The sequence below is a fragment of the Coregonus clupeaformis genome, chromosome 16 (genome assembly GCF_020615455.1).
Source record: "Coregonus clupeaformis isolate EN_2021a chromosome 16, ASM2061545v1, whole genome shotgun sequence".
NCBI classification, from domain to species: domain Eukaryota; kingdom Metazoa; phylum Chordata; class Actinopteri; order Salmoniformes; family Salmonidae; genus Coregonus; species Coregonus clupeaformis.
Genome location: NC_059207.1, coordinates 18,302,458 through 18,320,169, shown reverse-complemented (window position 1 = coordinate 18,320,169; position 17,712 = coordinate 18,302,458). Strand labels below are relative to the sequence as shown.

Here is a 17,712-nt window from a genome sequence, read left to right as displayed (position 1 = left end):
GCACTGTCAACTGTGGGACCTTCAATAGACACGTGTACCTTTCCAAATCATGTCCAATCAATTGAATTTACCACAGGTGGACTCCAATCAAGTTGTAGAAACATCTCAAGGATGATCAATGGAAACAGGATGTACCTACGCTTAATTTCAAGTGTCATAGCAAAGGGTCTGAATACTTAAGTAAATAAGGTATCTGTTTTTTATACATTTGCAAAAATTTATAAAAACCTGTTTTCGCTTTGTCATTATGGGATACTGTGTGTAGATTGATGAGGAACATTTTTTATTTAATCATTTATTGAATAAGGCTGTAACGTAACAAAATGTGGAAAAGGTCAAGGGGTCTGAATACTTTCCAAATGCACTGTATATGCCGGGAGTCAGGAAGCAGGTGAAGAGGGTGAGTTTAATAAGGATAAATGCAGATAAACAAAACAAGAGAAGCATACAGAACATGATTCAAAACAATACTACCTAGTGACTGATGGCTAAATAAAGGGAGAGTAATCAAGGAAATAATGATGTCCAGGTGTGCGTAATAATGGGGAGCTGGTGTGCGTAATGATGGTTGCCAAGGCCGGTGGTTAGTAGACCAGCGACGTCGAGCGCCGGAGCGGGAGTAGGCACTTTGCGCTTTTGCTAGGCTAGGGGTTAAAAGTTTAGGAGTGAGGTTAAAGGGTTAATCCCTTACATTTGGTTCTAAGTGGTGATAACATAAATGACCAGCAGGTGGCACAATAACAAAAATAAAATGGGGTTTCTATAAACAAACATGTCCTTTTCCCAAATAATATTCTATATACAAAATCATTATAGATAAAACAATTTTATTGCATAGTTTTGACAGTACAGACAATGCAGTTAGCCAAAAAGATTAATCAACAATGATGAAAACATCTTTATGAAAGACATCAGATCAGGTGACTCATTCACATACACACTTTACGGCTTCAGGCACTTTTAGCAACATATCTTTTAACAATGGCGTAGCGGTCAGTGACGAACAACAATACATTTAAGAGGGATAGAAAGGAAATTCAGAAAATGCAGTGGCACTTTCCAAATCCCCAGTGAAGAGAATATATTTATATTGGAGAAGTAAATGTTTTGCACAGCACACCTACTAATATGACCGTATTCCATGAGAGATTATATATGATTGGTGACAGTAACAACCCAGCTCCTGGTTATTTGAATGTTCACATTTGACAATGCAGAAAATGCATTAACAGACCATTACTACATATGTATTACGAGTCCATTAGGTTACTTTCAGCATGAGGTTAAGTCTAAACAGACAAACAAAGCAGAGGAAAGTATGTCGATAGCCTAATTTCAGTATCGCACCATCTTTGTGCGAGCCATTGCTTACTAGCGCCAGAGATAAATGAACCCAGAGACTCAACATGCGGTCACTTCCTGCAACACCTGCGATGTAGGTTCAGACCACCTTTAATGGGAAAGAGGCTTATTGGTCCAGGGTCTATTTTTTAGGAAGTAATCGCATGTCGAGGCTCTTGGTTTCAACCTCTGATGTTAGCAATCACCGACTCGCCTGGAGATACAGCAACAGTGGAACCCTCGCCATTGGTTCCCTTAGAACAACCGATCATCTAAATTATAAAGACAACGTCTGTCTCTCCCTTCTCGACCCCATCAAGGCCCTAAGGTTTATTATTATGAAATATATTACTTTTGTTAACCATTCTTTGAACAGATGTTAGGATAAAATATGTGTAAAAATGTATCCCCCCCAAGCTATTTATGCCCCACACACTGCAACCCCCAAACTCCCCCCACCCCATGAGAGACAGGCCTCAGATAGCCCACTCCGAAGGGGGGAATCAGTCAGAGTCTTCGTCATCAAGGTACTCATCGGCGTTGCTGTGTGTACGTGTGATATCTGTAATAAAACAAATAGGAAGTAGTAATAATAATATTATTATTATTTATTATTAAGAGCTGAGGCCAGTAACATTGCTGGGAGATTCAATTACATTTAATGGAATTAAAACATTTCCTCTCATGACTGCAAAAGTACAACTATGTTCCAGTGTGGACTGGACAGTTCTTTATTGGGAGTTCTTTGCTTTGGCATCTCGCATTCTTACTAGTATTACTGAAATGCGTGAAATTCCTTACTTAACAAGTTAAATCTAGAAAGGAACATGGTGAAAAATAACCACCAAAGCACTCCTAAATGAGAAATGATCATGAACAGTCAATGAACCTGATCGACTGTGTGACAATAAGGGCCAGTTTTCCGGACATAGATTAAGCCTGGTACTGGACTAAGAAGCATGTGCAATAGAGATTCTCCATTGAACGTGCTTTTGAGTCCTGGGACTAGGGCTTTTATCTATGTCCGGGAAACTGACCAAAGATGGCGTAAGGCTGCCATCTTCTGGCCTAAATGACTCACTGCCTCCTTGTTTCCTCTTGATGAGAGAGGCACACTGGGCATTGGTGGCCATCTCCAGAGCCAGCTTCTTCTCGTTGTTCTTAATATCCATCCTGGCATCTGAAACACAAAGACAGAAATACACACAAAGATAAAAGATGAGAAACACACAAATACCCAGACATGCTCATACCAGGGTTGTGGTCAATTTGAAATGGAAGTCAGTCAATTCAGGAAGTAAACTGAACTCTCAATCAATTGAAAAGGAGAAGGTATTTGGTGTCATTATTTTAATATTTCAAATTCATATCACTTTCTGAATTGACCAACTTCAATGTGAATTGACCCCAACCCTGGCTCATACACACAGAGATGGGAAATGAAATTGGTAGAGCACAACAACAACAAAAAGATGAAACAGAAAGTAGATGGACTCACTCTTATTCAGTAACATCTCCACTATGTCAGAGTATCCCTTCCAGGCGGCAGCATGCAATGCAGTGTCTCCCAGTTTATTCTGCAGTGGAACAAAACATCAAACACCATACCCACATCTTAGCATAATTCTCATCATATATGGCCATTCCCAGACACAGATTAAGCCTAGTCCTGGACTAAAATGCATGCTCAATAGAGAATCTCCATTGAAATCCTTTTTAAATTTCAGGACTAAACGTAATCTAGTCCTAAATTTAAATGTGACGTGATACGTCATCATGATAATAATGTTCTCATCACTGGAGATAGGGGATAACGAACAATTACCTGCACTCCAGATCACCAAATAAGCCAATAGGTGTTATGGGCATACTTGTCTAGAACACATCCATCAGTGTATATCATCATGACAAAGTATACATTTTGTTCAAATGTCCTCAAAGTACACAGTGCGTCGTCAGATTAATATCCTTTGTTCCTTCAACTACCATGGCGCAAAAGCGGTTTTCTCCTCTCTTCACCCTTGCCCATTGCCATATCAACCCGACACACAGTTTTGAGCTAGAAACGCAATCTCAACCAGGTTGAACATGGTGATATTGTAGGCTAACTCCTAAATACATAGTGCAGTTTGTTTCAGGGCCTTTACAACTACCCAATTACTTCACATGCTGATATTGACTTTGGTATTATAGTGTGTAGCTACATTTTCTAGCTAGCCAGCCTTTCTAGAGAGCATTGCATTATGGGGTTTGTAGTCGACTTGAGCGCCGCAGATTTCCACAACAACTTCCTAATTTATTATGACGACGAAATGCAAACATTTTTCACAACGTATATTGTTCTCACATATTTGCATTATTTAACAATGTAAATCATTGGATTTTTTTCATTTTTAGAGCCTAAATAGAGCCTTTAGAGCATTTAGAGTCTAAATACAATATGCTATCAATACTATCAATCAGGCTTTAAAAACATTGTATCAATGTTGGCCAGCAGGTAGCCTAGCGGAGAAAACAGAAAAGTTGCTGGTTCGAATACCCGAGCCGACTAGGTTAAAAACTGTTGTTGTGCCCTTGAGCAAGGTACTTAACCCTAATTGCTCCTGTAAATCGCTCTGGATAAAAGCGTCTGTAATAACAAAAAATGTAACCATATTTGTTTGAAACAGCCTTTTACAAATGTTAAACTGTTCTTCTCACCTGCTGGTTCAACTCAACGTTAGACTGCCCCAGCAAGATCTCCACCACATCTGTCACAAAAATGACAACACAACATTGTCATACATCTCACTGCAGTGTGTGTGTGTGTTTGCAGGCTGACATGCATTTGCCGTGTCATTCAAGAAAAAAGCTGAGTGTGTGTGTGTGTGCTTTGGCGCACGTGTCTGTACATTCTGTATACAGTCAATGAGAGCAGTGGTGTGTGTGTCGTAGATGATCTGTTACCTTTGTGTCCTCCGTGGCATCCCCAGTAGAGGGCAGTATTCCCAGCTTTGTCCAGTCCATTAATTCCCACTTTGTTCTCCAGACACTCCCTCAGCCAACTCAGATTCCCTGCGTCACATAAACACACACAAGCAATAATGCAAATACACACACAAATAAACACCCCAATGCAAATAAAGCTAGAGTCACACCATTCATATTCATACAGGTTACAGAAAGTGTAGAGCAAACAAACAACAGTCAATATTAAGAAAAATGTATAGTTTGTTATAGGACTATACAGTAGTTTAAGATTATTGGTGGTGTGAGTGATGCAGCAGGCCTCTTTTGGTCCCTCACCTCTTTTAGCTGCCTCATGCATTGGGTTGTCAATGGACTCCGCCTGCTCGGCCACTGTAGGTTGAGGAAATCAGAAATCAGAATGGGATTTCAACAGAGCACCATGCTCCTATGAAAGCCTTAGTAAGGAGATGGAGCTATTAAAGGGAAACTTCACAATTTTTCAACTTCATATTCATGATCTCCAGCACCACCCCAACATCAACATACAGTATGTGAAAATGGTGCATTTCTATGTTTTGTGGTAAAAAAGATAGACGAAGATAAGTGTTTCGAATGACATCGTCGGTGTGCATCATGTGATTTTGACCAATTGTGAGTAGGCATGGGCCTCCCGAGTGGCGCAGTGGTCTAAGGCACTGCATCGCAGTGCTAGCTGTGCCACTAGAGATCCTGGTTCGAGTCCAGGCTCTGTCGCAGCCGGCCGCGACCGGGAGACCCATGGGGCAGCGCACAATTGGCCCAGCGCCGTCCAGGGTAGGGGAGGGTTTGGCCGGCAGGGATGTTCTTGTCCCATTGCACACTAGCGACTCCTGTGGCGTGCACGCTGACTCGGTCGCCAGGTGTACAGAGTTTCCTCCGGCACATTCCTTCCGGGTTAAGCGGGCACTGTAACTACCAATTGGATACCACGAAATTGGGGAGAAAAAGGGGATAAAATACCCAATAAATACATAGAAAAGCGCCATTTTCACATTTGTTGGGGTGCTGCTGGAGATCATGAATATGAAGTTGAACACTTTTGAAGTTTCCCTTTAAGGGTTGCCTACAATGCCTACAGAGAGGTTATGGCAACATGATCAAACACAGAACCTGCTTTCTCAATCTAAAGACAAGTCAATGGAATAATGTATTTAGCAACATGGATGGGCACCTGTATTTTGATACAACGTCCACCTTAACGTGCCAGGCACTAACATTAAGGTCTGAAAGCACTCACCCATGTCACAAGTATGTTTTGGTTGCCCGAGAGATTAAAATGTAAAGTAGCACTGGCTATTTTCACCTACACACAGAGGAGGAACCAGAAAGATCAGACTACTGGAATTCTTTGCCTTTTGCTTGTTATCAGTAAAATAAAATATCACCTGCCCTATGGGGAAACCACAGAGCAGGCTCAACTTGTGTGACTGCCCTGGCCACTTGCCCCTGGCAATAGGGCAACCCTTAATGTCAATCTCTGCGTGCCACTTGCAATATCACACATTATCACATGAAGTGTTATGGTTTGTTTACTCACCATAATTGCTTGGGATGAGGCCGTTCCTTCCCCTGCAGGTCCCCTTCCACCAATTGCTGTCACTCTAAGGATGATAGACAGGCAATGAGAGCCAATGGAAATGTATTATTGCAGCCAGTATCTCTGAGGTGAGGGAAAAGACCAGCAGAGAGAAAGAGAAAAAGAGAATGGGATACGGGAAAGACAAGAGAAAAATGAAAAATTAGAGGGAGATGGAGGAAGAGTGAAAAAACAACAGAGAAACAGAACAAAACAGAGAGAGGGCAACAGAGACAGACAGAATAAATGATACTAGGGACTAAAAGACAGGGAGAAAAGTGGACAGGCAGAGGGAAAGGGATGCTAACAGTAACTGACCGTATCAGAGATATACAAGATGTCTCCTTCTTCAAAGTAGAGCTCATCTGGCTGAAAAGCAAAAATCAAAACAAACACCATCTTTAATGTGGATTGGTGTGAGGCAGAGTGGAGGGACTAGACCAACCATTAAGACAAGAAACACTCACCGTTCGGGGGTCAAAGTTGAACATGGCTCGGAACACCTTGACCTGGCCTATGAGAGAACAGAGAGGGAAACGGGCAAGAGTGTTAACGTAAATGACTGTGCAGCGCAGAGCATCACACAGCCTGTTCATTGTTGGCTATACAGCACAAAAAAAACCTGGGACCAGACTATCACAAACATTAAATCAAATCAAACTTTATGTGTCACGTACACAGATTAGCAGATGTTAAAGCAGGTGCAGCGAAATGCTTGTTTCTACACTGAACAAAAATATAAAACGCAACATGCAACAATTTCAAAGATTTTACAGTTACAGTTCATATAAGGAAATCAGTCAATTGAAATAAATTCATTAAAGGGAAAGGGAGATACTTAGTCAGTTGTACAACTGAATGCATTCAACTGAAATGTGTCTTCCACATTTAACCCAACCCCTCTGAATCATTAGGCCCTAATCTATGGATTTCACATCACTGGGAATACAGATAATCATCGGTTGGTCACTTGAAAAGAAAAGTAGGGGCATGGATCAGAAAACCAGTCAGTATCTGGTGTGACCACCATTTGCCTCATGCAGTACGACATCTCCTTTGCATAGAGTTGATCAGGCTGTTTATTGTGGCCTGTGGAATGATGTCCCACTCCTCTTCAATGGCTGTGCGAAGTTGCTGGATATTGGCATGAACTGGAACACAATGCCTTACACGTCGACCCAGAGCATCCCAAACATGCTCAATGGGTGACATGTCTGGTGAGTATGCAGGCCATGGAACACCTGTCAGGTGGATGGATTATATTGCCAAATGAGAAATGCTCACTAACAGGGATGTAAACAAATTTGTGCACAAAATGAAAGAAATAAGCTTTTTGTGCGAATGGAACATTTCTGGTTTTTATTTCAGCTCATGAAACATGGGACCAACACTTTACATGTAGTGTTTCTATTTTTGTTCAGTGTAGCTCCAGCAGTGCAGTAAATATCTAACAGTACAATACTAATACACAAATAATCACACTCAAAATAAGAAACAAGAAATGAACGAGCAATGTCAGAGTCCGGTATGAACAATCTAAAAAAGGTATGTACAGCAGTATTTATATGGATGAGCTATGTCAATAATACAGTATTTATATGGATGAGCTATGTCAATAATACAGTATTTATATGGATGAGCTATGTCAATAATACAGTATTTAAATATAAAGCGAGTAAACAATTAGCTTAATTTCTCAGAGATCAAATTTCACCAAAATAATGTTGCAGGAATGCTAATCTTATCGGTTTCTAACTACAGAAACAATTTAATGATTCAACTTTTCAGATGTTGTTCTATCAGATCTATCCTCAGTGAACAGACATTGGGCCCTCGTCCATACACCCCAAGGCTACAGGACCTGAGGGCCTCTGAAGAAATACTGTACTGCCTTGTCTTAATCCCAGGGGTGGAATGTGACCTGAGTAGTGTTGAGAGAAAGCTAAACTAGTTCATAGGCACAGAGAAATCAGGGTTATGTACATTAGGCACAAAACAGAAGAAAAAAGTGTTACAGGGAGGGGCTCGCTACCTGTAGGCCTACTTGTCCAATAAGAAACACTAAATGCAGAAAATGCTTTGAATGGGAATCAGTTGGGAACTTGAAAACACCGGTGTATGCAAGCCTTGAGAGATTTCCTCTCTTTACATACACCCTAACTGAGCCACACACTATTGCAGTGTTCCAGTGAGTTGCTGCAGTTGAGTTAATAGACAAAGCCTGCTCTGTTCAGCTCTGTTCTGTGACTGTGGTTCTACAGGCCCCATCCCGCCCCTGTGAAAACTCTAGGGCCTGTACTGTACTAGCCTGCCCACAGTACTCTCAGCTAGAGGTCCTCATGGATCCACCTGTACCCGAGACCCGATCCAGATCTAGAATTCTAAATAATGTCACTGATCTGGGTTGGATCTGATATGATTGTCACGGGTCTTGGGTATGTGCAATTTTAACTAACTTGTCTGGAAGGGCCCGTGCATTTCCGAACGCAACTGCCGCAGTAGAGAAAGCGAGAGAAATTGTATCATTTATGCTGCTGCTCTTGCTTTTCACGAGAGTGGAGTGTGGCATGTGTAGCTTGTTGTTGGCCAAACATAAGTCATCAAAGCTGCAATAGGCTACAGCCAGAGCCTAGCTCCATGTGTGGCAAAAATTAGGAGATATCTAATCAATGGAAGATGGAATTAAAATGACAGAATTAAAAGTTAAAGGAGACGGATAGGCTACAACGACCAAGAGCCATCAGGTAGGCAGGCTGCTACTTAATATTCTGAATGGAGTTGTTGTTATTTGTAACTGTAGGATCAGAAAGCGCATGCACTGCAGCCTCAGTTAGCTAGCTTCTTGTCCCAGTTTGATGCAGTCCAAGACAGGTACTACGTAATCATATTTGATTATAAATAACCTAGCTATTAGTCTACTATAGCGCGAGTCGGCTTGGTTGTTGTCTCTCCCTCCCTCCTCCTCGTGTGATCGCTCACAGTATGGCCCCTCCCCCTGCCTGCTAGAGCCGCACCTCTCTCCCTCCTCTCACGCTGTATCAGCTCCGGTTAATAAAGTAGCTTAAAAATGTTACTCACTCGGATCGGACCGAGTCTGGATCCGACCTGGTTTATACGGAACGGGTCTAGTTGTCTTCAGGTCCGTTTGGAACAGGTCTCTAAATAAATAAATACAAATGTATGCATATCGGGTCCGGGTGAGAAAGCCCCAGGTCCATTTCGGAATTTGGACCCGTGACCTCACAGTCCGAGCCTTCGCTCCGATGCAGCGGTAATTCACAACAGACAGAACCCATGCTGATAGGGTACAATCCAGTGGCGGCTGGTGAAAAATATTCTCGGTGGGGCTGTGCCATACTTTTTTTTTCCTGTAACCATCGCGATATATTTTAACACAAACTGCAGGACAGCAGTGCTCAGTGAAACATTCAGTAATTATTTAATGCCAATATTAAAAAGTTGAGGCATTCTTACACAAAAACATATTACACAAACCCAAGCCTTTCATTTGCATTTAAAGTGAACTTTTCACCATTGGTAGTAAACAGGCAACGCAACAGGCATGCTGTCAGAACAGAGTGGAAAGTGGACAATAACATGAAATTATTATAAAGTTTATAGGAAATCTTACACTGTATGAAAGGATGTATAATATAGAAATGGATATCAAGTGGATGAACTCAAACCTTTGACTGGAAGAATAGCATACAGTATTTTATGATCATACTAAATGTGACTAATTGTTAATGTGCTCCAGAACTGCAACAATTAATTGATACAAAACAACATATATACAGTAATATTAGCAAAGACACTATTAAGACTTTCTAGAGTACCATATATAACTGGATTTTTTATGCTAAGGTCAACTATATACAAAGAAACATGCGGCCAGAGCTGCTCTGTGTGTGTGTGTCTGTCATCTTATTTGTACAGGAATTTTGCCCGTCTGTCCTTCTGAGTGGCAAACCTCTCAATGACCCTTTGATTAAAGTCAGGAATGTCCCTGACAAGTTTCTTCTCCATGGAGAGCATGGCCAGAGCGTTCAGGCGATCCTGTGTCATGCTGTTTCTCAGGAAGGTCTTGATCCTTTTCAGTGTAGAGAAGCACCTTTCTGACTCAGCAGTTGTCATGGGTGTGGTGATGAGGATCTTGAGGAGGCTGGCAGTCTCTGTGAAAGTGCTCTGAAGGTTGTTCTCCATGAAGAACTGGTACAGGGGCACTGCACCACTACAAGCCTTGAACTCACTGTTCTCATAGATGAGGGACAGTTTGGTTTTGAGCTTGGCCTTGTTCAACATGGGGTACGCCTCCACGGTTGTTTCAAGCGCTGTATCGGGGAACTTCACACTGTGTTGTGGGAACAACTCTCCGTGCAATAGTGTTGCGCTGATGAGGTGCTGGGTGAAGGAGAACCTCTCTTTGGCATGACTCAGGATGGTATCACATACCTGTAAAAGATACATCATCAGCTTTAATTTGCAATTAAGCTATTTTGATGCAAGTGATCCTGACTGACACATGCCTATGTCCAACTCAAGTATATGATTACCAAGGTGCTGATTGTTCAGGGTTTTGGCTACATACTAAAAAAAAAAAAAAAAGTTCTAGGTGGGAAACACTGACAATTACATCACAACTTACCTCTATAGCCAACCTCTGTTGTTCTCCTGGTCCCAGCATCCTCCGTCGCTTGATGGGCTGTTGCTGCTCGTCAGATGCGCTGTCCCCACACAAAGAGGGAATTGAGGCCCTGGGTCCAAAAAATAAAGTTTAATTTGATAACTTGCAATCAGACTTCTTAACTCACTGTAATTCCCCCTCAACACACAACCAGTGACTTATATATATATATAAGACAGACAGACAGACAGACAGACAGACAGACAGTGTGTATATACACACAAACTATGTCTAGTAACTGCTTTTAACCTGTGATGTACATAATTAACTGATGTTATTACGTTTTAAAGCCTTTTTCTATTACATTTGTGAGAGGGATGCAACATAATTTTGTTCTGCTGTTCACTTAGCAATAAAGTTAATATTCAATAACAACTAGGCCTCTTCTAGAAATTGACCTGGTGGACACCTGAATAATTATTACAAACTGTGTAGTACTTTCCTGCATTATTATCAACGTCTGATTGTGTCTTCTCTTTCCTTTTAAAATACTAAAACAAATATAATTGTGACGGCTCTATGATAATCACTCACACAAGCACCAACTGGCAGTGGGTGGAAACGTCAGTCGTCTCGTCAGCTTGAATGGCGATAAAATCAGCACTCTTTACTTCCTCCAGGATGTAATCCTTAAGCATTGACAGCATACAGTCCAACAGCTCGTTCTGTATCGTCTTTGACGTGCCCTTAAAAACGGTAGCTGTCTTCAGGTGCTCCTCCAGCACACTGTCGAGGGAGGCAACAAAATCCACTAAGCCCCGGAAAATGCCGGGGTTGTCTGAGAGTCAGTCTCCTCGTGCCCACGCAAGGCCAACTCAAAAGCCCCACAGAACTTCACACAATCGATAATTTTGGATAGAATGTGCCTGTTTTTATCCACCTCCTCATTGTGTTTCCTCACCGCAATCCTGTGGCCGTCATCCAGCTGCGTAGCAATGTTCACCCTTCCTAATACAGCTAGCTTTACAGAGTTGTCCATGTGTGCCCTGGTGTTCTCATGTTTCTTTACCTTCTCTGACAGGTGCTTCATATCCCTCACTCCGGTACCTGTCCATGCTGAATCTGACCCCGTCGTTTTAAAAAGCAAGCACGGAAAGCAAAATAAAGCATTAGCATCAGTGCACCCAGCTAGCCAAGCCTTCCTGGTGTACCAGCTACGGGAGAAGCCGCGCATATACTGCTTCCCTTTCTCGCTAGCCTGCTGTCTGATTGAGAGGTCAGGTTGATCTGGGCCCAGCTCTTTCACCCGAACTTTCTCTGACAAAGTTCTCCTCTCAAACGGATCTTGGAGGAGAGATTTCACCGAGTTAGGGTTGGGTCTTGGAGGAGTAACGTTTGCGTTCGCCATTGTTGTCTAGTAAAATGGCGTCACTGGACCCCCGGTCCTTATTTTATCAGGGGCGAGCTTGAGGGCGGTAAAATAATCGCCCTCCTTGGATTCGATTTAAGATCGCTTATTGACTACATTTTATGTCATACATTCATATCTTAAATTAGCAATTGGCTTAACTGCTACGTAGACCCGCCTCCTCGGGGCACTTTCTGTATCGCCCAGAGCTGACGAGGCGTTTGACAGGCAGAGGAAAGGTTGCGAATATGATTTTCTATCATATCTTACACATATTACTGTGTGCATTCCATATTTCAAACACACAAATATTGACATACTGATGTTTTTATTATTATTATTATTATTATTTTTTATTTTTTATTTTTTAAAATAATTTTATTTAAGGGGGCGGCGCCCTAGCGCCCTCTATCGGCCAGCCGCCACTGGTACAATCTACAAGGGACATTAAAGATGTTTCTAAATAACACAATGACCAGCCATCCCCGGTGTCTTTAGACGTTGCTGTTTTAAAGACGTGATGGCTAGGTATAGTAATGTGTTGGGCGAGCCCCTGGATAATTTAATGCCCTTTTGAGAGTGTGTGTCTCGAGCCCTAAACAGCTTTGGGCAGGCACAGGTGTTAACCAAAAACAAAACGCAAGTGAGTTTTTACAATGCCAGGGGGTCAACTGCTCTGTGCATGTTACCACCATAGAAGCAAAGCAGACCATTGCATTTCTAGTAGACATAATTACAGCTGCAATGTAGCTAATTAGTTATATGAACTGTCTAACATTATTAACTAAAACAAACAACTCCAGTGCACACAAAACATTCTGGAAGCCGTTTTGGATGGGACTGCAACCAGAGTTCTGATAATTGAAACCATTGCCTGACATGCATTGCAACCAATTGAAACAAGATTCTCTGGTACTCTGTAGCTCAGCTGGTAGAGCACAGCGCTTGTAACGCCAAGGTAGTGGGTTCGATCCCCGGGACCACCCATACACAAAAATGTATGCACGCATGACTGTAAGTCGCTTTGGATGAAAGCATCTGCTAAATGGCATATTATTATTATTTATTATAATTGTGTATTTGTGTGTGGCTAACCAGATAACTACGGGTACTCGAAATAGGGAAGTCACATTCGTTAGCTTGTAAAGTTAGACCATCGCGGCCCCATACTTGCACAAAACGATCGACAACGACCACGATAAGAAGAGTACAGAGACACTGACATTTGAAATGTCAAATTCTTCAAGGATATAACTGGTCTAGCATCTTGGCTAGCCAACGTTAGCTAACTAGCTGGGTCGCTCACTAGTTGTGTAGGTTTCACTTGCTTGATGAGACGGGAGACTAGTTATCTAATGTTAACTAATTATCACGTACAGTAGTATCATAAAATACTGACCTGGTTTGGCTGGCTTGGGAGGCGGTTTGGACATCTTCAGACTTTTAAACAGTAGCTACGCCTTATTTTATTCTGAAAACGTTGCTTACTGTCCAAACATAAAATAGGCACTTCCTCACTTCCAATGAGGAAATACTAACAGAACCAACTAGGCGGAAAACTGGCAATGCGCATGCTCCATACTACTTCTTGTCCTTCTTCTTCGTCTTCTTCGGAGTTTAACGGCGGTTGGCATCCAATATGTTCCATTACCGCCCCCAGCTGGACTATAATATCAATCCATCATACTTTGTGATACAAAATGGGAAAAGGGATACAAAAGTAAACAAAACAAAAACAAAAACAAACACCCTTCCAACTAACCCTACACTCATTAAAAACCCACTACCCCATTCCACTACTTTGACCCTATCTGCTCCTGCATCATACCAACGGCCTGGGAGGACTTGACACCACCACTCAAACACATCCTGTAACTCATCTGAAGTCAGATCTCGTATACACAAATACTTCTCTGCAGCTGCCACTACAAAATATATTTTCTGTGATTTACCTTTGATTTCTGCGGTACAGTTGATAACCATTGCTATTGTAACACAATGTAACACACTGCTGCCCTATGTACATAGACATGGAACACTGGTCACTTTAATAATGGAACACTGGTTAGATACTGTTTTACTAATTTCATATGTATATACTGTATTCTAGTCAAGGCCATCCTATTCAACAATTGCTGTGCATTCGGAAAGTATTCAGACCCCTTGACTTTTTTCCACATTTTGTTACGTTACTTATTCTAAAATGTATTAAATTACTTTTTTTCCTCATCAATCTACACAAAATACCCCATAATGACAAAGCGAAAACAAGTTTTTAGCCGCCTGGCCAAACTGAGCAATCGGGGGAGAAGGGCCTTGGTCAGGGAGGTGACCAAGAAGCCGATGGTCACTCTGACAGAGCTCCAGAGTTCCTCTGTGGAGAAGGGAGAACCGTCCACTCCACAAATCAGGCCTTTATGGTAGTGGCCAGATGGAAACCACTCCTCAGTAAAAGGCACATAAAGGACTCTCAGACCATGAGAAACAAGATTCTCTGGTCTGATGAAACCAAGATTGAACTCTTTGGCCTGAATGCCAAGCTGTCTGGAGGAAACCTGGCACCATCCCTACGGTGAAGCATGGTGGTGGCAGTATCATGCTGTGGGGATGATTTTCAGTGGCAGGGACTGGGAGACTAGTCAGGTTCGAGGGAAAGATGAACAGAGCAAAGTACAGAGAGATCCTTGATGAAAACCTGCTCCAGAGCGCTCAGGACCTCAGACTGGGGCGAAGGTTCACCTTCCAACAGGACAATGACCCTAAGCACACAACCATGACAATGCAGGAGTGGCTTCGGGACAAGTCTCTGAATGTCCTTGAGTGGCCCAGCCAGAGCTCAGACATGAACCCGATCAAACATCTCTGGAGAGTCCTGAAAATAGCTGTGCAGCGACGCTCCCCATCCAACCTGACAGAGCTTGAGAGGATCTGCAGAGAAGAATGGGAGAAATTCTCCAAATACAGGTGTGCCAAGCTTGTAGCGTCATACCCAAGAAGACTCAAGGCTGTAATCGCTGCCAAAGGTGCTTCAACAAAGTACTGAGTAAAGGGTCTGAATACTTATGTATATGTGATATTTCCATATATTTATTCTTTATAAATTTGAAAGAAATTCTAAAACCCTGTTTTTGCTATGTCATTATGGTGTATTGTGTGTAGATTGATGAGGGGGAAAAAAACATTTTAATTTACATTTACATTTACGTCATTTAGCAGACGCTCTTATCCAGAGCGACTTACAAATTGCTGCATTCACCCTATAGCCAGTGGGATAACCACTTTACAATATGTTTTTTGTTTTTTTATTTATTTTATTTTTTAGGGGGGGGGGGGGTAGAAGGATTAATTTTAGAATAAGGCTGTAACGTAACAAAATGTGGAAAAAGTCAAGGGGTCTGAATACTTTCCGAATGCACTGTATATACATTTAATCCTATATACACATTTAATCCTATATACACACTCACTCACACACTACTGTACACTGACACTCACACAAAACCCACACACATTCACATACAGTTGAAGTGTTAAGTTTACATTCACCTTAGCCAAATACATTTTTACTCAGTTTTTCACAATTCCTGACATTTAATCCTAGTAAAAATTCCCTGTCTTAGGTCAGTTAGGATCACCACTTTGTTTTAAGAATGTGAAATGTCAGAATAATTGTAGAGAGAATTATTTATTTCAGCTTTTATTTCTTTCATCACATTCCCAGTGGGTCAGAAGTTTACATACACTCAGTTAGTATTTGGTAGCATTGCCTTTACATTTTTAAACTTGGGTCAAACGTTTCGGGTAGCCTTCTACAAGCTTCCCACAATAAGTTGGGTGAATTTTGGCCCATTCCTCCTGACAGAGCTGGTGTAACTGAGTCAGGTTAGTAGGCCTCCTTGCTCGCACACACTTTTTCAGTTCTGCCCACAAATGTTCTATAGGATTGAGGTCAGGGCTTTGTGATGGCCACTCCAATACCTTTACTTTGTTGTCCTTAAGCCATTTTGCCACAACTTTGGAAGTATGCTTGGGGTCATTGTCCATTTGGAAGACTCATTTGCGACCACGCTTTAACTTCCTGACTGATATCTTGAGATGTTGCTTCAATATATCCACATAATTTTCCTTCCTCATGATGCCATCTATTTTGTGAAGTGCACCAGTCCCTCCTGCAGAAAAGTACCCCCACAGCATGACGCTGCCGCCCCCGTGCTTCATGGTTGGGATGGTGTTCTTCGGCTTGCAAGCCACCCCTTTTTCCGCCAACCATAACAATGGTCATTATGGCCAAACAGTTCTATTTTTGTTTCATCAGACCAGAGGGCATTTCTCCAAAAAGTACGATCTTTGTCCCCATGTGCAGTTGCAAACCGTAGTCTGGCTTTTTTATGGTGGTTTTGGAGCAGTGGCTTCTTCCTTGCTGAGCGACCTTTCAGGTTATGTCGATATAGGACTCGTTTTACTGTGGATATAGATACTTTTGTACCTGTTTCCTCCAGCATCTTCACAAGGTCCTTTGCTGTTGTTCTGGGATTGATTTGCACTTTTCGCACCAAAATACGTTCATCTCTAGGAGACAGAACGCGTCTCATTGCTGAGCGGTATGACGGCTGCGTGGTCCCATGGTGTTTATACTTGCGTACTATTGTTTGTACAGATGAATCTGGTACCTTCAGACGTTTGGAAATTGCTCCCAAGGATGAACCAGACTTGTGGAGGTCTACAATATTTTTCTGAGGGCTTGGCTGATTTCTTTTGATTTTCCCATAATGTCAAGCAAAGAGGCAGTGCGTTTGAAGGTAGGCCTTGAAATACATCCACAGGTACACCTCCAATTGACTCAAATGATGTCAATTAGCCTATCAGAAGCTTCTAAAGCCATGACATCATTTTCTGGAATATTCCAAGCTGTTTAAAGGCACAGTAAACTTCTGACCCACTGGAATTGTGATTCAGTGAATTCTAAGTGAAATAATCTGTCTGTAAACAATTGCACAAAGTAGATGTCCTAACCGACTTCCCAAAACTATAGTTTGTTAACAAGAAATTTGTGGAGTGGTTGAAAAACGAGTATTAATGACTCCAACCTAAGTGTATGTAAACTTCCGACTTCAACTGTACACTAGATACACACACACACACATCATATGCTGCTGATACTCTGTTCACTATTCTTACTCTTATTATTATCTATTCTGATGCCTAGTCACTTTACCCTGCTTTAATGTACATATGTACCTCGTACCCCTGCACATTGATCTGGTACTGGTACTTCCTGTATATACTGTAGCTTCATTCTTGTGTGCTTTATTCTTACATTTTAGTCATTTAGCAGACGCTCTTATCCAGAGCGACTTACAGTTAGTGAGTGCATAATTCTTTTTTTTCATACTGGCCCCCCATGGGAAACGAACCCACAACCCTGGCGTTGCAAGCGCCATGCTCTACCAACTGAGCTACCCTGTTACTATTTATATATTATATTCTTTACTCTGTATTTTTGATTTGATTTTACTTTTGTATACTTTTTAGCCAGTAGTTCTGAATGTAGCGCTCACGAGCCAAAAGTGGTCCCCGAAAATGGTGTACTACGTCATTGCTCTCGCTCTGCTGTGTGTGCATCTTTCTAGTTGTCACTCAAATGGCGAGGGGCTGAAGCTGGAACTCAAATTGCTAGGGGGCTGGCCCACTTGAGAAAAATTCTGGGGAAAATGGCGCTGCACAGCTTCCATAAAACAGTCGCTTTCAAACTAGGGATTGCGTGGCTAATTGAGG

The 17,712-nt window shown here is 41.9% G+C and overlaps 1 protein-coding gene across 1 annotated transcript; it reads right to left on the bottom strand.

Moving 5' to 3' along the window:
• Window positions 1-810: 810 nt before the first annotated feature.
• Window positions 811-13,493, bottom strand: LOC121584556 (osteoclast-stimulating factor 1). The gene is made up of 10 exons (XM_041900505.2): window positions 13,337-13,493; window positions 6,373-6,419; window positions 6,224-6,274; window positions 5,867-5,930; window positions 4,627-4,680; window positions 4,288-4,395; window positions 4,042-4,091; window positions 2,840-2,918; window positions 2,423-2,521; window positions 811-1,903 (listed from the first exon to the last, which is right to left on the bottom strand). Exons 1-10 carry the CDS (start codon window positions 13,368-13,370, stop codon window positions 1,845-1,847), a joined length of 645 nt encoding a protein of 214 aa, XP_041756439.1. The 5' UTR covers window positions 13,371-13,493; the 3' UTR covers window positions 811-1,844.
• Between the last annotated feature and the right edge of the window lie 4,219 nt (window positions 13,494-17,712).